Source organism: Rhyacophila brunnea, unplaced genomic scaffold (genome assembly GCF_057557595.1).
Source record: "Rhyacophila brunnea isolate RB1 unplaced genomic scaffold, BYU_Rbru_1.0 scaffold_5, whole genome shotgun sequence".
NCBI lineage: Eukaryota > Metazoa > Arthropoda > Insecta > Trichoptera > Rhyacophilidae > Rhyacophila > Rhyacophila brunnea.
This window is the reverse complement of record NW_028233170.1, coordinates 23369891-23393111: the sequence shown is the minus strand read 5'-3', so window position 1 is coordinate 23393111 and position 23221 is coordinate 23369891. Positions and strand designations below refer to the sequence as shown.

Sequence of the window (23221 nt, the reverse complement as noted above, 5' to 3'; positions counted from 1 at the left end):
ATATTCTCAATGTTCAAAATATGATTTTTTTAATAATAACAAAGAACGTTTTCAAATATTCTTTTTTTCAAATAAGCGCTTTATTTGTTTCAAATATTATTCGTCGAACTGAGAATATTCGAATGTGTTTAAAAAAAATCTTCACTTTGCGAAAACACAATCCTTTGACCTATCAGTAAGAAAATATTTTACTTCAACACAATCCCTTTGACCCAACAAATAAGCAAACATGTTGTTTTAAAACACAAACATCCTATGTTTTATGATTGACAATATAATCGTATTGTAATCTATATTTTACGCTTCAGCATCTTTCGATCCAACACGATTATTATTTTATATTAACCAAAAATCTGTAACTAAAAGAGGAAACGCAGAGTTTCCAAACACTTTTTTTACATTAAAAAATCTATGATGAACATCGCTTATTTGTACTTAATTGAAAAAATATTCCCTCTTCAAAGAATTGTTGAAACTATAATAATTATTGTACTATGACAGTCAATTGAAAGTGAGTACCTACTTATTTTTGAAGGAAATCATATTTTTACAATGTATATAATGTAGATTTATTAATATAAATTGAAAACATAACTGTAATTGATGTTATTTTCTAAATGAATGAAAAATGAATAATACAACTTTTTTTACCTACGTAGAAAACTCTATTCTGAAAATTTTGTTGTTCATTTCAAATTTTTCTTGTTTATATAATATCATTAAATTGTATTTAAATGTGGTCGTTCTTTCGAAATGATAATGTGATTTTAACACTGAGACAAACAATAATATAACGCTACGTCTGTAGAGGTTGTGATTATGTAACAAAATGTTTTTTTTTTTCAATAATTGTTCGTTTAGTTGTCAATTGTTCAGGGCTTTTTTAAAAGCCCATCAAACTGAATATCAATAATTAGCTTCTAAATATTGAAAAAATAATTGCAGTCATTACATTTTTGGCTATTTCATAATACTACTAAACTATTTATAAGACTTTTTTGTTTTTTAATTAATTTATAAATCGAATAACCGAGATTTTATTACTCAAAATATGACTTCCCTATGTTGTCCTCGGCGCCCATAGACACCTGCCAAAGAGGCTTTATAATTGATCGAAAATGTTCAACAATATTACTTTTTTAAACAATAAGCTCGACAAAATTCTTATGCCAGCGCTCCATTGGCAAGCCAAAAGTCCGAGGACAATAAATCGTCCGATTTGTCTATGCCCTGCTACTGATCAATGAACGAATAAAAAAGTCGAGCTGTCAAAAGTCAAAAATTGCGATTATCGTAATGTCTTCTGATAACCCTATAATTTTGTATTATTTATATTTAGACTTGCGTAAAATAATATAGCAGTGAAAACAACACAAGATTTACGTTTTCCTTTATGAATTTCATAAATACAAATAAAAAAATTATTGGTAAATCTCTCATTTTATAATGTGTAAATTAACAAATAAATCAATGAAAATGTTTAAAACAATTACAGATTTTTTTGCGGTCCGAATGATTGCGTATTAATGTCAAATCGAATTTGCATTGCGATCGACGGACGAAGTCTGGCAACTCGGAGAGTAAAATATCAAACATGTTTGAAATCCAACGAGCCTGGTCTGCGGATTAAAAAGTCCGCAGACCTGGGGTGCTCCACGCGAAAAAAAAGTCCGAAGACTGTAAATCGTCTGACTTGCGTGCCAATGGAGCGCCGGCATTTCGTTCGTGCAATTTTGTGCGGAATATTTCGCGTCCAGTGGACAGCCTTAAGAAAGTAAGTAAGCAAAATAAGTCAACGATTCGCAAAACAGACTTCATTAGAAAAGCGTGAAAAATAAAATATTATCAAATTACCAACTTCACTTAAACATTCGTTCTAATAAAAAAAACGAATGCCTCATATTATGAAAATACTGACGTGATATATTTTTTCGGATTAACGTGTTCAAGTTTTCACAATTTCGCTTCGTTCCTGTCTTTCTTTCATAATACAAAAGAAACGTCTTTGATCATATCCCTGGTTCTTCGGCTAAGTGAAATTTCAGTGCGACTAATCAAAATATCAAATTCAATATTCAGAAGCAGTCCCGGGGGGGCGCTTTAAATAAAAATAGACATTCACAAATATCATAATATGTAAAAAAAAAAAAAAAAAAAAACCTTCTATATACATTATCCTAGTACAGCTTGTCGAAACATGCATTTAAGGTGACTATAATGGAATATATACAAAATTGTCAAATGTCATAACAAGGTTCTATTATAGCTATCGTATTTATTCAATGTTATATGTAACTCGATGGTGATACCTATGGAATAGTACAAAAATCTAATCGATTAGAAATTATATTATTTTTCTCTTTTATTGACAATTTAATTCATTATTACTAAGTACCAATTATTGTTTAGTTATCTTTTTTCTTATACAAATTTTATTATCAATATTGTTATAAAAGATAATTCTTACAAAAATAACATGATTTGTGTATGTATCATTTTCTCTGTTTGTCTCTGTCCTCTGTTAGGTTAGAAGGTTATAGCGCCTGTAAACATGCGCATGGAATTACTGTCGACAATTGTGCTTATTTTAAACTGTCATTCTTCAAGAGTAAGCGGGACGTGAGGTTATCATTTTATATTACTATCTGACAGGTCGTATTGAAAATCGGAGCTCAAAATGAGTAGTTCGTTAGTTACGTTATTAGTAGTAGATCGAAAATAATCTTACTGTCGCGTTAAATTTGGAGCCTTTCAAACATGTTTGATTCATGCACGCAATCTTGCCAACTGCAGGATAGTACATGTTTCCCCATACATTTTATTACTGTGCACAGTAAATCTATGCACGTGTAAACGGGGTATTATGTATTAGTTGAATTATACAAGAACATTATATAATAATATTATAGCGGAATCTTTAAATAATGGGGAACATTTTTCAAAGCACAAAAAAGATTTATTAAAATATTAAAAAAAAAAAAAAAAAACATTCCTGTCATTTGAATGACTTCATTAAATTAATTAATAGTGAACATTTCCTTTGGCAAAATATGCCAACTTTATAATGAGACTTTAGGCAATATATTTCTGTTATTTTACATGAGACAAGTTCCTTAATTATAAATATACCAACATAATAATTAACAATAATTTCGATAGCTATTCGTTCATTCAAATTTTAATATTAATTTTTAGGTATAGTTACTTATTTTCTAATGATCATGTCGGTTATTTCACAGTAATCTTCAAAAAACATTTCCAAATTTGCATGTTGTGTCAAAAGAAATATTGTTTTCTTTGTTGTGTGGTTTAAAAATTTATTGTTCAAATTACAATCAACGCGAATTCAGGTAACAATGTTTTGTGTTTTAAAATCTTTTTTTATCAAAGAGATTTTTCGTTCCACACCAATCAAAGGATTTTATTTTACGTCTGTTTGTTACAACGTAATAACCAATAATTTCATAAGCTTTATTTACGAAATAATTAATATTTATTCGGGCTATTGATCAACTAGTGACTCCCAAATAACTATCTGTGACTATAAGGCTTAAGTCACAGATATAAAGATGATTGGAATATTACTTTAAAAAAAATAATTGAAATAAAACTGAATTGTTTATTTTCATTGTTTCAGTTCCTTTGACGCCACGGCCCATTCACAACATTATTCCACCCACCGGAAATAATGGCACATCTCCGTCATCAAACATCAGCACGTCTACTGAAATGGTAAGGTAACTTTTGCTTGTTTATTACATATAAATAAGAATAATTTATTTCATACAATCAATGACCCGTTTACTTCATTTCACGCAATTAAGTTCCTCATAACTGCAAACAAAAATATCTGCAAATTTAAAATTAAAATTAAAACTTGATTTATTTTTATATATGGTGAACATTATAAATTATTAATTTAATACGTTAACGTGACAGTCAGAAACAAAGAAATATTATTATAACAGTATTATTAAAATTATATATATATCAATATAAAGTTATTTAAACAGTAGAAAAGTGTAAATATAGGTATTGTGTAATATATAAAAAATATAAATTAGGTACAAGGAAGTACACCGAATGAGCTAAGCAGACCATATTATTTTAAGAATGTCCACCTATTTATACTCCTCCTCACGTATGTGGAATATTTCAATACCCAAATTGATTTGGTTGAACATTACCAATGGCAGGTTAGTTCTGCACATTGAGAGAACAAACAACTGATGCTTCCTATTTCTAAGATAGTTATCAGGAAGACACAGGATAATACTACCAAGAATGGCAGAATTCTCATTTTCACCGCGTATGAAACACATATTAAATAAAATACTATTTTTTTATAATATAATCTATTAATTTATTCATATATTTTTTTTAATTTCTCTGTATATTTTGTTATTCATTAAATTTATCTCTTTCGTGGACAATACGCTTTCTGAGATCTACAAAATGGAATTTCGTAGATCTCGAAAAGCGATGAATAATAATGATAAAATGTTTGATTTTCCACTATTATACTAATTACCAAAAACTTTAGCTATACCTACCACTATTCAATTTCAAAAATAAAAGTTGCTTTATTTTGTATTTTAGATTTTTTTATAATGATAAGTATATAAAATAGACACAAAATTGTATTGAAATTTTGATTTCTTATTTGAAATGTGTTATATTGGATTTCGAAGGTTAAACGTAGGTACTATGTAAAATTTTGACCTTTTTACATTATTGAATATAAAAAATGTCGATAGAGAAATGTCGTTTTCTTTTAAATATATTACCGAAAACATTTTCCTAATTAATCCCAGCAGTGTAATGGAAAAAAGTTTATCAACTCGAATCATCTATACTTATAAAACTTTTTCAAATCGTTTAAAGACTTTAAGCTTCTAGTTATAATGATGGATTGATTGTTAATTCCTTTTTAACGAATTTGACAGAAAGTACAAATTTTTAAAAGATTACAGTTGAATAATACTGACTTATTTATCCATGAAAGTAGTAGTTAGGTAGCTAAAGGTCATATATAAATATATATATATATATACATATATATATATATTGTATATTACAATGTATTATACTAATTGAAATATTCGTCAGTTAGTAGTTTAATAATTATTGCTGTTTGCAGATAATCTCATATAATATCAGAGAGCTTAGACACTACAATACCCTCCCCCCTTTCTTACTTTCTCGTTCATCTTTATATCTCTCTCCCGGTTTTCGTTATATTACACTACATGTATCGCTATGACGTGTCGACCATAATATAGAGACGTTGTAGCGTAGTTTATTTTTTTAATGCTGTAGCCTGTTTTTCAGGCGGAAAAGTTCAACAAACTCGACAAAGGACCGGACTTAATAATAATATCGGGAGCCGCCAGTCTAGCCCTGCTTCTCATCATAGCTCTCTCTGGGATCTGCTGGTGGAAGAGAAAATACTTTGGCAACGTCATGTGCAAAGACAAGAGTTCGAGGAAATCTGAAGCGGTAAGAGAATGCATTATATTATTTTAATTCGTTCTATAAGAATTTTAATCTCCTGCAATATCCTTTTATTTCTCCTAGTCTAGGTCTCCAAAGATATTATGTACAAAACATTGCGAACACGTATTGTTAGCCATATGGTGCATTGACGTAGCATGTCGGAAAATATGACATGCACCATTCGCGCACACAGAAAATTGTATAGGGGTACATTTCGAAAAGGTATTCGTAATATAATAATTTCTTATTGATTTCTTTAGACTGACTTCCCCCACTCCTTATTTACCGCACCTCGTCACATTCACTCACTAATTTATACTCAAAAAAATCTCACTTCTCAAAACTGGGCGCAATGTTGCAACTTACTTCCGTGCGCATAGGTGAGGTCATGCCGAGACAGTGACATCACGCAGCTAGCCAAAATTAATGAAAAATCTGCTCATGCATACGTGCAGAGTCGACATTTTGGTATTATACCAAAGAAAAAAGGAATAATACAAATTTCGGGAGTATATTTTTCATAGATACGATAATTATTCGCCTGGGGCGCTGGTAAAGAACGTATAACTTGGTCTTAGGTAGACAATATAATATATAGGTATATAGGTAATAAAAAGTCTCACGCTTTTTTAAATATTTACGGTACTCCGGTTTGGAAAATTTTACAATTTGTGCGCTAGTTTGACTAACAATCACACAAATATTCTTGTTAATGTTGCCAGTCGTATTTCTTCGATTTTTTGATCTATGTATTCTACACACAATAAACATTAAAAGAATTCTTCTAATAATGTGAAGGATGGGAGGGTCTTCATGCTCAGCCCAAAGAAAACGACGAACGTGGATAAAAAAACATAATAACATACTAGACTACAACTAATTCTATTGAATACCTATACGACATCAAGAAGTTGACACCTGAATTCAACAAGAACAATAAATTTATGTAGGTACTTATTATATTATCTAGCATTAAAATATGGGGACATTACGAAATAAAAAAGTGGGGCACATAATACCAAATTATAAAACGTATATTACACAACCAAATCATTTTTATGCGCAGCATCCTAGTGTGTCAATATTTACAAAAATGTAAAACAAAGGCCACGACAATCTTCTAAGGCAGGGGTTCCCAACCCCGTGCCCGCGGGCACCATGGCGCCCGCGGAACGATTCGTATGTGCCCGCCACTATTCGACAGAGACAGAATTTTCACGCTAGCCTGACACACGCAGAAAATCCGAAATGAACGAACGCCACGAACTGAGCCGATGAACGCCGGAGCACGTGACTATCATCGGCTCAGTTCGGGTTTTCGGCGTGTACAAGGAGTGATGTGCAAATAGCATTCCCCGCCTGGAACCGCGTTGTTGTCATTGTGATTGCGATTGCTGCCCAGTTCGGGTCGCGACAGTTAGCTAGGAGACATCTTCGTCTGACGAAACACGAATTAGGAATTTTGATATTCCTTCTATATAGTTCTAAAATGAGTGGACCGAGTAAAAGACAACGAACCTAAAATTTTAACACTGACTGGGAGGAATCGTATTGTTTCTTTAATGTGAAAAATAAATGCGTCTGTTTGTTGTGTGGTAATAGTATTGCAGTGCCGAAAAAACATAATGTTGAACGACACTTTCAGACAATTCATGCCACTTTTGATGAGAATTATCCACTTAAATCTGAATTTAGAAAGAAAAAAATATGTCAACTAAAATCAAGTCTTACTGCACAACAGACTGGTTTCACTAGACATGTGGAAAATTCTAAAAAGGCCACCATTGCTTCTTTCAAAATTTCTCACATGCTCGCAAAAATGAAGAAACCTTTCATTGATGGTGAGTTGTTTAAAAAACTATTTTTGACTGGTGCCGATTGTTTGTTTGGTGGATTTTCTAACAAACCTGAGATTGTCTCAGCAATACAAGACTTACAGTTGCCAAATAACACCGTCACAAGAAGAATACATGCATTTCCAACAGACATACAAACTCAGTTAAAGACTGCCTTGGAAATATGTGACTGGTTCTCGCTACAATTTGACGAGTCAACAGGTATATCAGACACCGCACAGTTAGCAGTTATGGTGAGAATGGTATTTAGTAACTTCACAGTAAAAGAGGATATGTTGCAAATATTACATATGAAAGGACAGACAAGGGGTGAGGATATTTATAATACATTCAGAACATACGCCAAGTCAATAAATATGCCTTTGCACAAGCTGTCTGAAATAACCACCGATGGGGCAACAGCAATGATAGGTAAAAAGAAAAGATTTAATGCCCTCTGCAAAAAGGATGAACCATTTTCAAACATTATGTCCTACCACTGTATAATCCACCAGGAAGCTCTGTGTTGTAAAATATTGCCATTTGAACACGTTATGAAAATAGTTACAAAAATAATCAATTCTATTTGAGCAGCTCCTTTGCAGCACCGACTTTTCAAAGCCCTGTTAGAAGATACTGAAGATAAAAAACATGATCTTATTCTGCATACTGAAGTACGTTGGCTCAGTAAAGGAAAGGTTCTTACAAGATTTGTGAGTTTAATTGAAGAAATAAAAACATTTATAAACGATAAAAAGGAAAATTATGATGAACTAGCTGACTCTCGCTGGCTGATGGATTTGGGATTTTTCGCTGACATCATGGAAAAATTGAATTCTTTAAATTTGGAATTGCAGGAGAAAGACAAAAACATAGCTGAAATGATAAGCTCTGTAAAGTCATTTAAACCTAAATTGGATTTGTTGATATCACATCTGCAGATCAATTCTCTCGTGCATTTCCCACATATGAATAAAATGCTAAGTAACAATGAATTAAACGGGTCATTATTTATTAAGCATCTTCAAGTGTTAAAAAATAATTTGAAGAGAGATTTTTGGAGTTTACAGACATCGAGCCAATTGTTTCCTTCTGTATCAATCCTTTTACTTGCCAAATAAATGTAATGGAAATGGCCGCATGTATTGCAGATTTTGTTCAAGGTAAGACAGAAGAACTAGAGTTAGAAATTTTGGAGCTTAAGAATGATATTTTGCTTAAATCCTTAATATCAGAGGACTTTTGAAATACAGTGGACAGAGAAAAGTACCCATTTTTGAAAAAAGCGGCATATAAAATTGAATCATTTTTCGGTTCGACAATATATTTATGCGAATCATTGTTTTCAAACATGAACTTAATAAAATCAAGATATAGATCTCGACTCACCGATGAGCATCTTTATGATTGTTTGCTAACAGGATTATCGTCATTCTCTCCTAATTATGAGGCATTGGCCAATGATATGCAATGCCAAAGATCACATTGACATATTGATATTCTATTTTATTATACTTAAAATGTTTTCTTTGTATTTGTGTTTTTTGTTTACTTTGTTTACGTTTTCTAAATACATTTCTCTGTGTGTATGCAATTCGAATAATTGTTTTATTTTGAAACATTTTTGTTTATTATTTATTAATAAATTATGAATATAAGAAAATAAATTATGGGAAAATGAGAAGTTATGGATGGAGTTTGTCGATTAAAAATATGTGATGCCCGCCACCCTACCGATATTTTAGAATGTGCTCTAGAGTACAAAAAGGTTGGGAACCCCTGTCCTAAGGGGATAGTATTAATTATTATCTCCGACCTTCTTTATGTTTCTATAACACTTTGTATTTTCAACCTTTTTCCCCCACTGAATTCTAAATTGAAATATAAACGTCGAGTAGCTACTTTTATTTTTATGGTATTGCCCAAATTCGTTGTATTAGCATAATGCCTTTGCAAACATAAAATTGGTTGTATAATGTATTTTTAGCGAATTGATATCATGAATGAATTAACCCAACGGTATTTTTATTATGCATGAAAGCACTCCCCGTCGTATTCTTTGCTAACATTTAAATGCATGATTTTTTTACTTTTTAATAAATATAATATATATATACGATATACCCATATACATCAGATAAGTGTGATTACGGGAAAAATGATTGAAAAAATATTTAATAGTTTTTCTTTATATTTTCATCCAATAAATACTCAATCAATAAATACGAGTATAATAGAATCCAGTAATATTTTTTTCCGGTCAAAATCTCATATTTTCGTGGTTAAAATTGAATTTGAATATTATAGCTGTTAAGAAAAATAGCTGCCTATATTATTCGGCTCATACAAATAACAATAATATTATCATCTCCGGCGCGTCTTTTGAACAAATTATACCCAACAACCACAACGTATAATGACATATCGGCAAAATTGAAATAATGATTCCTACTCTGCGATTAGATATAATTAAAATGTATGGTAAAATCGATTTCTGTGTTGCTCAAAAAACCGAAACTAAAGTTTGTACAATACGTAGTAGGTACAGTATGCATTTAAAGGTGGCCTAATTAGACCAGCAGACTCGAAAACCCATCCAGATTCAACGATCGTCGTGATCAATCGTCGACTTTAAATAGTAAATACAAAATACACGAAACGATTCAGCTATCAACTCAATCATGTTGCCGCTTGATTTGATTGGTTCATAATATACGTTCAGTTGCTAGTGTGAACAATAATAATTATAAATAAAGCGATTAATTAAATTTAAGTTGTTAATAAAGTTAAATAGTTTAGTAAATCTGTAAAAGTTAGTTGCTGGAGCGCACCGGAGCACCGTTCCGGTTAGTGAAATCGGTAAAATTATCGCTCCGTCTCGTGGAAAAAATATTTTGGCCATATTATAATAGACAATCTAATACACTTATTATTATAAAATACACATACAATTTGATAACTATGTAAATATCTTCAGAAAATTGTTGAGCGCTCCGGTTCGTGAACTTTTCCATTTCGAGCGCTGAAAACGTCAAATTTGTATTGTTATGTCAGACGCAAGACATGACACGTTCGCGCGGCCAGTCGTGGATGCTCAAGGTCAGTTCGGATATTAGCAACCGTGCTCAAAAAATAGGAATTTTCCAATTCCCCCACGACTCCAAGGAACGACTCAAAAGTGACTTTTCACGATCGGGGGTAAACGTGGCACACGGTCGGGTCAGACGGTTGGTCTGAGAATCTGCCAAAGTAATTTGAGCTTTAAACATTAAAAAACAATTTGATGGTTACATAATAGACCAAGTTGTTATAATGTAATATAACCTCATATGGTACCAGTTGTTAAAACATGTAACTGCTTTTAAAAACTGTCTACTTGATAAAAATGTTAAATCCCACGTATTTTTTTAATTTGTATAAATTACCGGGTCACCAAAAAGATATTCGATGGAAATTAAATTCTGTCTTTAGTTAATCGTCCAGATGGTTTCGGACAAATTTCTCTCGCACAAATAACGAAAATGGCTAAATCTAAAACTAAAACATTTGAAACAACTAGAAACATTGATTTAAGTAATTAATAAATAACTTGGGATAATACTTTTACAAAAAAGATTTGGGTAATAATAATCTGGATAATCTAATATTAGTAGAGGTGGCTTATAGTTAGAATTACTAGAATATCCCAGATTATTAACTAATTTGTATTTAATTCGTCCGAAGTTTGAGAGTAGCTCGGAACTAATTTCGAAGAGTGTCATCGTATGTATGTCATGAACTTTTGGTGTGAATGCCAAACATTAAATTTAATATTAATATGGGAGATAAACAAGATTGATTACTTCGAAAAGTATAGTATGTACCTATATTGTGTAGTAGACACATACATTATTTTATGTCAGTGATGTCGAACCTTAATTCCCCGAATGGGATTGAATTCGACATTTTAAAACTGCAAATCAGGTCAAATATTATATAATTTGACTTCATTGTCACAAGTAGCCCAACAACTCAGGGTGGATAGTATGCTTCAAATACATTATCATCAGGTTATGTGCTGTCACGGCGACAAATTTTGTCTATGGTTTCGTCATTCCGCAGAATATTTTGAATGATCACTTTCTCTATAAATTCAATGATCGATAATGCCAACTCTAACGTATTAGTATTTAGTCATGCTAAGTTCAATTAATTTTAACAGTTTCTACGTGTGCGTACGTTAAAATATCTTGCGATATTGCATCCATAGATAATATTTTAAGCAGAAGCCAACAAGGCGACTATAAATAATAGACGTAAACAGCAGACATAGTTATGAAACATGAACATTAGTGTTTTGAAAAAAGGTGCCTATCTACCTGGTTTATTTTGAACTGATATTGATTTACATTTGGTTACTAAATTATAAAGTATCATTAGTGAGGAAGGTTTACATATATTATTATGTAATTTACTTAGGTTTGCTTGGTAGGTACCTACCAGCTGGGCAACATTCAATAATTTGAAATTGAGGTTTCATAAATTTATATTATGTTTATATGTTATTATGTATATTAAGTCGTTAGCTATTTTTACGATTATAATGAAGAAGTAGTGTCATCTCGCCTTTTGCTGTATGTAAGTCAAACATGAATACACCAGTATCTATTGATCATAGTATTAAAACCGGAATAGACTAAACAACTGAATTAGTGTAATGTATTAGGTACTTATTAATAGTACTATAATATTATATTCATTGTACAGGCAATTAGGTCTTTGTGATATAAAAGAGATTTTGAAGTTTTTTATGGTTGGTAGATCACTTGAAGCGTTTTGTAAAATCGGATATACGAGTTATTGTAACACTTGGAATATAAATAAACACTCAACTGAGCTACTATGACGTTAGCATACATATTTTAAACACCTTCACATACACAATACAAACAGTGCATAGTAGGCGGCGATACTCATAATTGACTACTCAACTCTTCAATTTTTATTCCTTAATCCATTGTTGCTATATTTTCTCTCGTTAGCTAGGTATTTCATTAACACTATGTAGCTGTAGAATAATAGCGATCAGATATCTATTGTTTAATACTTTGGACGCGGAAGACGCACACGGCGCGTAATGACCAGGCGGCCGATCGATGTAATTAACGTGCATTTTAAAGGGGGCAATTAAAATCTCATTATCTCTTCAGCAGCGAAAGCGTTAATATATCAAATTACTCTGCAGTAATATATTCCCAGCGAATCAATTTCCAGCAAACAACTCTCAGCTAGATCAGCAAGTTGATTGGCAATATTAGATACGGTATATTATTACATCATATCACAGCACAATATATCATTACGGTGTATTAGCCGAATAATCATTTTTCATGGTATCATATTTTCTTACGACTGTAATAATAAATAATATTTGATTTCGCTACTCGATTTAAAACGCTGACTCTATAATTAGTCCAATATGATTATGTACCAGAATTTAATGTTAATGTGTTACTTTTATTGTATAAATAACGAAGAATAATTTATCTAAATGTCACTCGAATCCAAGTACCTAGCTCGTAACTATCTCATTAGACTATATGTACTATCATTGTATAATATACTATTGTACCGATACGCTGCTAATAAATCTCACGTTGCTACATCGTAGACTTCATTATCATCATCCTCAACCCACACATCGAATACCACAGTAGTGACCCAACAGTGGTGAACCCGAGGTTCCACGCAACCGCAAATTCAACATATTCAAGACAATGCCGAGAGGATATGACGACACCTACAGCCACGCCGCAACCAGCAACAGAGAACCTTCAAAGGCTGACGGAGAAGTCAATATGGTCGCTGTACGAATCCCACCCTTCTGCCCAGAGGATCCAGAGATGTGGTTCTGCATGGCAGACAGCAGCAGGAGTCGTAACGGAGGAGACGAGGTTCGGGTACATTCTAGGAGCATTGGACCCACGGTATGCTTCCGAAGTACGCGACATAATACTAAGCCCACCAGACGAGGGAGCATACAAGCTCTTGAAAAAGGAATTAATTCGTCGCCTCAGCTCCACTCAAGAGCAAAAAACAAGACGTCTTCTAGAACACGAAGAGATGGGAGATCGGAAACCGGCACAGTTCCTATGGCATTTAAAGGCGCTTGCCGGTACCGCCATCTCCGATGAATTTCTAAGAACTTTGTGGATGGGTAGGTTGCCACCCACCCAAATGGACACAGATCTGGATAAAGTGGCGGACCTGGCTGATGCCATGGTAGAAGCCACAGAAAGACCGTCAATCTCGGAGGTTTCTATGGAAGCACTGATTGAGACCAGGATGCGGAAACTCACATTGTCATTGCAGGAGCAAATGACAAGCATCCGAAATGAAATTGCCGGAATCCACAGCCGTGACTCACGCCCACGGGTAAAGAACCACGGCCGGCGATTCAACGACCGTTCACGAAGCCGTACAATTGGACGTTCATCCAGTCGCAACAGAAAAGATACCCAAGGCAAATGCTGGTACCATCATAGGCTCGGCGCAGCTGCACAGAAGTGCAGACAACCCTGCCGCCATCAAGAGGGAAATGCTCCAGGCAATCACTGATAGCGGCCAGCGAATACAGCCCGATGTCAAGCCGCTTATTTGTCACCAACCGCAACATGAAAACACAATTTCTAGTCGACACAGGTGCCAATCTCTGTATGTACCCACGTTCTAAGGTTCCAGGACGTCTAAAGAAAACGACATATGAACTGTCAGCGGCAAACGGAACAGTAATCGCTACATATGGACACCTTCCACTGACATCAAACTTGGGCCTACGACGAGACTTCACATGGAGGTTCGTCATTGCCGATGTTAGTAAGCCCATCATTGGAATTGACTTTTTAATCCATTTTGGATTGTTAGTCGACGCCAAGAATAGACGTCTGTTGGACCAAACCACTCATCTCACCACTTCCGGAAACCGCAGTACGGGAGAGATTCTGTCAATCAAAACCGTTTCAGGCAGGTCTGCGTATCACGACCTGTTGCAGCAGTTTCCAGACCTCACACGTCCTGATGGCACAGTCAAAACGCCGCATCACACAACGAAACACCATATCGACACAACACCGGGACCACCAGTGGCTGCTCGCTCAAGGCGACTCGCCCCAGATAAATTACAGATTGCAAAGAGGGAGTTTCAGAATATGATGAGACTTGGAATCGCTTGACCATTAGGTAGCAGTTTTGCATCACCATTACACTTGGTCGCCAAATCGAACGAACAATGGCGTCCATGTGGTGACTACCGAAGTCTGAACGCCAGAACCATACCAGATCGGTATCTGGTACGTCACATCCAAGATTTTGCCCAAGCTCTCCGCGGGAGGAAGGTATTTTCCACCATCGACCTGGTCCGAGCATACAATCAAATCCCAGTCGCCGAAGAAGACATACCGAAGACTGCCATTACGACACCTTTTGGCCTCTTCGAGTTCCCATATATGTCATTTGGTCTCCGTAACGCGGCGCAAACTTTTCAAAGATTCATCGACGAAGTACTACAAGGCATGGACTTCTGCTATGCCTACATTGACGACATCTTGATCGCTTCAAGCTCAGAAGAGGAACACCTCCAACACCTGCAAACGCTCTTCACACGTTTGCAGGAGTACGGAGTTGTGGTAAACTCAAGGAAATGTGACTTTGGTACCTCAACGGTCAAGTTCCTCGGATATATCGTATCTGCGGATGGCATCTGTCCACTACCCGACAAGGTGGAAGCCATTCGGGAGTACAGCTGCCCAGAGAATGTCAAGGGCCTACGCCGGTTTTTGGGTATTTTGAACTTCTATAGAAGGTTCATACCCAATGCTGCAGGTACTCAAGCACCTCTGCACACACTTCTCCAGGTTAAGGTAAAAGGCAAGCAGCCTATTCCATGGACTCCCGAGACTATCAGAGCATTTGAAGCATGCAAGAAAAGTTTGGCGGATGCAACACTGCTAGCTCATCCGAAAAATGACGCACCTCTAACTATCATCAGTGACGCCTCAGACACCGCTGTTGGCGCAGCACTCCACCAATTGGTCGATGATCAATGGTAACCACTCGCGTTTTTCTCCAAGAAACTCAGCCCAGTCGAGCAGAAGTATGGAGCTTACGACCGTGAACTTCTAGTGATCTACGTGGCAGTCAAGTATTTCCGACACATGGTAGAAGCTCGATCATTCGTCATATACACGGACCACAAGCCCATCACTTTTACTTTCAGGCAGAAAGCCGAGAAATGTACTCCACGACAGTTTCGGCATTTAGACTTCATCGGACAATTTTCAACCGATATCCGCCACATCTCTGGCAAGGACAACGTCGTTGCCGACGCTCTTTCCAAAGTAGAAGCGATTGCCAAAAACCCACTCGATTACGCAAGCCTGGCAGCTGATCAACAAAAAGATGAAGAGCTAAAGATATTCCTATGCGACGGATCCGCCTTACAACTGAAACAGGTGCAGATTCCGGAAGCTAACGTAGCTATCTTTTGCGACGTGTCTACTGCATATGCAAGACCTTTCATCACCAAGCCGTCCCATGAAGCTGCATTCAATGCAATACACCGACTTTCACATCCTGGCATTATCGCAACCACGAAACTCGCAACACAGCGTTTTGTGTGGCCTTCTATCGAAAAGGACTGCAAGCGATGGATTCGCAGTTGCATTTAATGTCAGAAAAATAAAGTTACACGCCATGTCTCAGCACCATTAGGCACGTTTGTGCCACCGTCAACTAGATTTGAGCACGTCCACATCGACATTGTCATCCTACCACCGTCGGAGGGATATCGATACTGTTTAACATGTGTAGACCGCTTTACTAGATGGCCAGAAGCCTTCCCGTTGAAAGACCAAGAAGCAGAGACAGTGGCACGAGCATTTTACTCCGTATGGATCACGCGGTTTGAAACTCCAGTACGAATCACCATGGACAAAGGAAGACAGTTTGAGTCACAGCTGTTCAGACAACTAAATCGTCTGGCAGGTACAACTCACATTCACATCACCGCGTACCATCCCGCAGCAAATGGCATGGTCGAGAGGTTACATCGTCAAATGAAAGCAGCCATCAAATGCCATCAAAACACGCGTTGAACAGAGACACTGCCCACAGTCTTGATGGGAATCAGGACAGCTTGGCGAAAAGATCTCAAAACTACCTCAGCCAAGCTGGTCTAAGGCAAACCTCTACGGTTACCAGGCGAATTCTTAGGTTCAAAGCAACCCAACGACTGTGAACCAGCTAATTTTGTCAAATATCTCCGACAACATTTTTATGAGTTGCAACCCGCCAAAACAACGCACCATGGCAGGAAACACTCATTTATGTTCAAAGATTTGGATAAGACCACGCATGTGCTACTCCGAGATGACACCGTCAAAAGACCTTTGCAGTCGCCATACACTGGCCCACACGAAGTAATCAGCCGGAATACTCGAACCTACATCATTCGCATTCGAGGCAAGGACATCACAGTCACTTTAGACCACCTTAAACCCGCATACATAATGGCAGAAGAGGACGACAACTCATCAAAGGAGAAACCGGCATTGAACGATCCAGCACCAGAAGACATCAGACAGCATGATTACGTCACACGTATAGGCAGACGTGTACGCTTTCCTGACCGTCTAGGCTACTGAGAAGCATACCAAAAGTGCATATTCCATAGTGCTACGGAACATAGATATAATAATTCGTTTATACATTAGTAAATCGTTTAGGTTAACACGTAATTAAATTCCATTTTTATATCCATTTTTGCAACACAAAAAACCACTCAATTATATTATACAGTATCGAGATTTCGTAATTTCTGGAAAGGGGTTATGTAGCTGTAGAATAATATCGATCAGATATCTATTGTTTAATGTATCAAATTACTCTGCAGTAATATATTCCGAGCGAATCAATTTCCAGCAAACAACTCTCAGCTAGATCAGCAAGTTGATTGGCAATATTAGATACGGTATATTATTACATCATATCACAGCACAATATATCATTACGGTGTATTAGCCGAATAATCATTTTTCATGGTATCATATTTTCTTACGACTGTAATAATAAATAATATTTGATTTCGCTACTCGATTTAAAACGCTGACTCTATAATTAGTCCAATATTACGTACCAGAATTTAATGTTAATGTGTTACTATTTATTGTATAAATAACGAAGAATAATTTATCTAAATGTCACTCGAATCCAAGTACCTAGCTCGTAACTATCTCAGTAGATTATATGTACTATCATTGTATAATATACTATTGTACCGATACGCTGCTAATAAATCTCACCCTGCTACATCGTAGACTTCATTATCATCATCCTCAACCCACACATCGAATACCACAGTAGTGACCCAACAACTATATTAATAGATAATAATTTAATAAAAAAATCCACAGAGAAAACAACTAAAAAGAAAGAACGAAGCGAGTCGAAAATGGGTTGGCCTGCCTAGAAAAAAACATTCACTGACTAGTGCAGTTTATGATGTAGCGCGATACCCGTGAGATGATCTCATTGTTGCTCTGGCGATTTCGGCAGATTTTGCTAACTGACCATGTTTGTAAAGGTCCAAAATGTGCTACTGGATAGGAACATCAGTCTGATGACATTTTAAATACCAATAAAAACGACAATACACATTTTTCCCTGTAGCGACAGCTTACTGTGACAGCACGTGAAAGTAGATAACGTGATGATAATTTATTTGAAGCATTAGCCTCCTCGAAGAACGTCTTCCATCTCCCCCTATATTGCGCCAGTGTCCTCCAGGTGCATACGCTGGCCTCTCTAGTATCTTTTTGACACCGTCCAACCACTGGAATATCCAGGACTCCTCTCGGCCGTTGAACATTGTCCATTCTTACTACATGGTCCGCCCAATGGATTCTACCTTGTGTGGAGATGCGGAGATACTATAGAAGATATACTTGGAAGACGTTGTAGAGCTCCAGGTTATGCTGAATACGCTATCATTTTCCTCCCAATATGAACATAAAAACATTTCGCAACCTAAATCATGTCTGCTTGCTTGCATATAGCATCCTCATCATCTTGAATATTATCACATTATTTGGAAATGAGTCACGCATCTGTAGTCGTTTATGTCTAAGAATTTAGCCACATCTCTTTATATCCTAATCACAATTACGGGTGGTTTTGTCTATTGTCACGGTACGCTTTCAAACTTTGGACGTCAAAAATGAGCGACGACAGGTCCTCATGTTCCGCCCGTTATATAAAATGGCAGCACTTATTACTGATGGTGGAAAGGCTGTGGTTTTATTAGGTCGGCGAAGCTCGTTATATAGTGTAGGTATTTTAGACTCGTGAATGACAAAATTATTCTTCGATACAATCGGTTTAGCACAATAACACAGTATAACGCAATTTAAACCAGTTGCTGTTCATAGAATGGCTCGTAATCGTAAACAATCTCGAAAAAAAACTATCACCTTAACACACCAACCCCTCCACTAAGTTGAATGTGAATGAAGAAATTCGAACACGTTTGATCAAATTCCCCGCCCCAATCATCCACATTCTCTCATCCTCATCCTCATCGCTACCCTCACGATCATTTTGGGATTACTGAGTTTTTCTCAGCTTTCTCCAATTTTCTATATCCTCTGCAATCTATCCGTTGGTCACCTGGTTATTCCACCTCATCGATGTTCGCTCTCAGGTCCATTGGCCAGGCACAATGCCCAAAATAATTAAGTAGCTTTTCGAGGGGCAACAGTGTATCAAATCTAACAATTAAGACAAATACACCCAAAGGACAGTCTCTTGCTGATACACAGCTTATGCAGTATCGAGGCATTCATCATGTGTTCCGTCCAGGATACTATAACTACGCGATATCTGCATATCCATATAGTCTCGATTATGTAAAGCATTTTCGTTTTCTAAGCGTCTTGCTACGGTTTTACCAGCATACCTATTGATGTATTTTAACGTTCAATTGCGGTTTATCACGTAGGTTGACTCAAGGGCGGCTCCAAACTTGTCAACGTCTCGCAATTCCACGGACTATTATAACGAAGACTCATCAATTATTGATGAGTTAATCTTGACAAAATAAGCCGCCCGATAGGAAAATTATATTAAGATTGAAAATTGAAATTATTCTAAAAAACCAACATTATCTGAATTCACTCATCCATTAAGCATTAAAAATAAATCAATTGCTTTGTTCTGTCAGTAAATTTTGCCTAGTTTTTATTAAGTAGATGCTATATTATTCAGGAGGGCGTATTTGATATTGTTATATTAATCTTACTCTTATATCAGAATATTCATGACATTTATACCTTATACGTATATTTAAAAGCATACGTTTCATAACATTACACTACTTTAATCCGTGAAAAATCTCATATATTATATTGTATATATCCATTTACACGGGAAATAAAGAAAATGCGATTAATCTATACTATAATTTGAAGGATATATTTGGATGTTTGTACCGTCCTTCGGTTTTTCTTTACACAGATCCACACGCGCAGTCGGATTTTGACAAAATTTGGACAGTAGACGGAGACCGACGAACCGGAGTGCGTGGTCGGGGTCTCAAATTTCATTTGCGTTTTCGTTGCACCTCAGGAACAGTTTTACGGTTTTTGTGGAAAAAGACCTTGAAACGCAGTTAATACACCAAACCTCACTTTTTATTGAAAATGTTGCTAGAATGTGTATATTTAAAAAAATATTGGCATTTATTTCAGCTCAATCAGAGGACAAATAATGGCAAAGTTAGATGCAAATATTTGTGTTATTAGAATCGCTAATCGGCAGGGAGCCAACCGAGCCGGCGCGGCCCGGGCGACGTAGTGCTGCTACATTAGATCGGAATGCTTCTCTCACGGATAAGTATTTTATGTAGCGGCATCAAGAGAGGGGAGTAATAAAAATCTATATATTTTGGCACCAAATGGAAAAGCCACAAATATTGTATATTATCGAAAAGCCTTGGAATGATGGATTGGATATTTATATTATATAGAAAAGCCTTAAAATAATAAATTGAATTTGTATCTACTACTTTTTAAGATATTTAAATGCAATACATGTACAAAAATATACTCACTATAATATGTTAAAAATAAAAAATTATAATATAATATTTTTTTACTTTTTTAAATTCAATCCTTTTCACTCTACGTATTCAATTCAGAATTTGTATTATCAAATATTAAACCATTCCACTCCCAGGCAGCGCCGGGTGATACTGCTAGTCATGACCCCCACATATTGAAGCGGCCCCCCAGACCGGGATATTTGGCGGGCCCCCCTACCTATCGCTAGGATTTAAAGGCAGTGGAATTTTTTACAGAACCGTTTTCTAAATGTTGTTTCAGGTAAAATTAAAGGTATTCCGTGTATTTTTAGCGATTTTTTTGTATTGTTGAATAAATCCATTTGAATCATGGAGTTGTCGAATATCGACACACAATAATCAAAAATTGCATCACACAACTAGACATGTTAAAATTCTACAAATAAAATAGCGCCGCAGGCGACTTTTTTCCGTATTAGGGCAAATTTGGGATGTGTGTTTATCTCAATTATCAGGTCATCTAGGCTAGAGCTCTGTCAGCCCCCCTTTGTGGGGGCCATGCTGCTAGTATTGTTTATAAAATTGGGGCGGAGTTAATTTTGTATACAAGAAGAAGAATACACACATACCAATTTTATTAACTCTCACTATAATCACTTTCGACTCATCTAATTCTACCCGTATTACAAATTTTCATCGAAAGCTTAATTACTCGTATCTTTTTTGTCAAACCCGGAACTCATTAATTAGTAATATATCAAAATTGATTTACAGGAAGTAATAGGTATATCCATCTATTTACCTTTGGATTAATTCGGGACAAATAAAATAAGTATAGAGAAGCTTTTAGAATATCATTAGACTGAGACATTAGAATGCTTTGCGAAAAGGTTAGTGAGTGAAACCCAACCAATCATCCGGATAAATATATCACTGAATTGAGTAGGTATTTACTTATAAGAGAATACGTACAAAATAAATATAATTTAATTTGTTTTATTTTTTAATTTATCTTTTACCATTGTTTGTTAGAGGTATATCATAAAAATCTTTTAGATAAAGCTGTGTTAGCTAAATATAACATGGCAAGTCATACCTACTTTTTTATTCCTTATTAAATTTACAGTGTTTCAACACAGAGGGAGCTATTTATATAAAAGAATGGTAAGCGAGGTAATTGTTTCTGAAGTATACATGTCTCAAAAAAAACAACCCACCGACATATTATTATAACGCAAAAAATATCATTGTTTCATTATTGTATGTATCAAAATTTAAAACCATTTAATCTATTTTCGGTCAACTTAGTACCCAATCAGATAATTAATATTTTAAAAGTCGAATAATTCTGAATGCCTACTTTACTACCAACGTATTTTCATTCCATCATTATTTCATAATATATTAACAATATTCTTGCTTAAATTTATTTTGCATATATTTGCTTCTATAGAGATGGAGCCTATATGTATGAAAATGAAGCAAAAAAGTATCTCTGGTCTAGGAATTGCAATACCGAATGAAAATACCACTACCGGTTTTTTCGGTATTTCTTATTGAATACCGGTATTCGTTAAAACATAAGTACCTACTTATCGGTAAATATAGCTATTACAATCTCTTTAAAACATTATTTTATAGAAAAAACCTACCTATCCACATTTATTATGGTGACATTTAAAAATATGTATTAATCACAATATTGTAGAATTAGTGATTTTTTCAAATAATCTGAATATATTGATAATTTCAATTAAAGCCCTCAAAAAGGCTAGTTCACTAAGTGTAAATAAGCGTGGCTGCAGGAAAAGCTTCTTCAATTCAAAACTTGTACAATCATCATTCATCAATAATGTTATTATAGAATAATTGAACATTTGTCACGGATGTTTTTTATTTCGAAATAATATCAGTAGGTTAATTTATCGAGACAATTTTATAAATGGGTATATTTAATGAATTGTGTTTCATTGTTATTTCACCTATGTTGGATTCAGTCAATATTTTGCATTTTATCAGCACACAACTTATACACTAAATTGAATAGGAAATACAGTATAAACTAATGAAGATATAACGTTAAATTCATCGTCAAAAACGTAAAGTGTATGGTTTCTTAATACCGAAAATTTCCGTATTTGGGATTTTTAAAACTGGTATTTCGGTATAGATAAATACTGGAATACCGGTTTTGAAATACCGATATTGCAATCCCTACTCTGGTCTACTGATTAAGTCAGCTACAATTAATGACTTCGAATGGCAGGTTCATTTGAAGGGAAATTCACACTTCTACGATGACATTCCACTATAATTTCAGATTCACACAAACAGTTAGTTACAGACATGATTCTAGGTGTAGATATTGTCAGAGCCTAAAATACCTAAATTCACAGGATAATATCTAATTCAATTCGACTTCAATTTGACATTTGATCATGTCAAATTGAAGTCGAGTAGGGGGGTCGACAGGGCTCTAGTCTCTGGGCCTGGGCTTAGGGGTATCCGGGAAAAAAAAAGTCGCCTGCGGTGTTATTTTAATTGAACAATATTATAATTTTAAAATATGTGCTATAATTAAATGCAAATTCACGTGTATAATAAATTTAATTTTATAATTATTTGTACCTAGTGTGTTTCCTGACTAATAAAAATGCCTATTTATGGGCGCATATTACCTACTTGGCTAACATTAAATGGGGTTGCGATCAATGCATTATGTTTATAAATAAAGATAATGTCGAGTGCCGACAACTCAATAAATCGAGTGAATTTATTG

The 23221-nt window shown here is 35.1% G+C and overlaps 1 protein-coding gene across 1 annotated transcript in view; it reads left to right on the top strand.

Moving 5' to 3' along the window:
• Positions 1-23221, top strand: part of LOC147066189 (muscle, skeletal receptor tyrosine-protein kinase-like) — a 56619-nt gene that overhangs the window by 11874 nt on the left and 21524 nt on the right. The window contains exons 3-4 of the mRNA XM_085955735.1: positions 3638-3732; positions 5332-5499. Coding sequence (XP_085811861.1) covers positions 3638-3732; positions 5332-5499 — 263 coding nt within the window. The remainder of the gene's footprint in view (positions 1-3637; positions 3733-5331; positions 5500-23221) is intronic.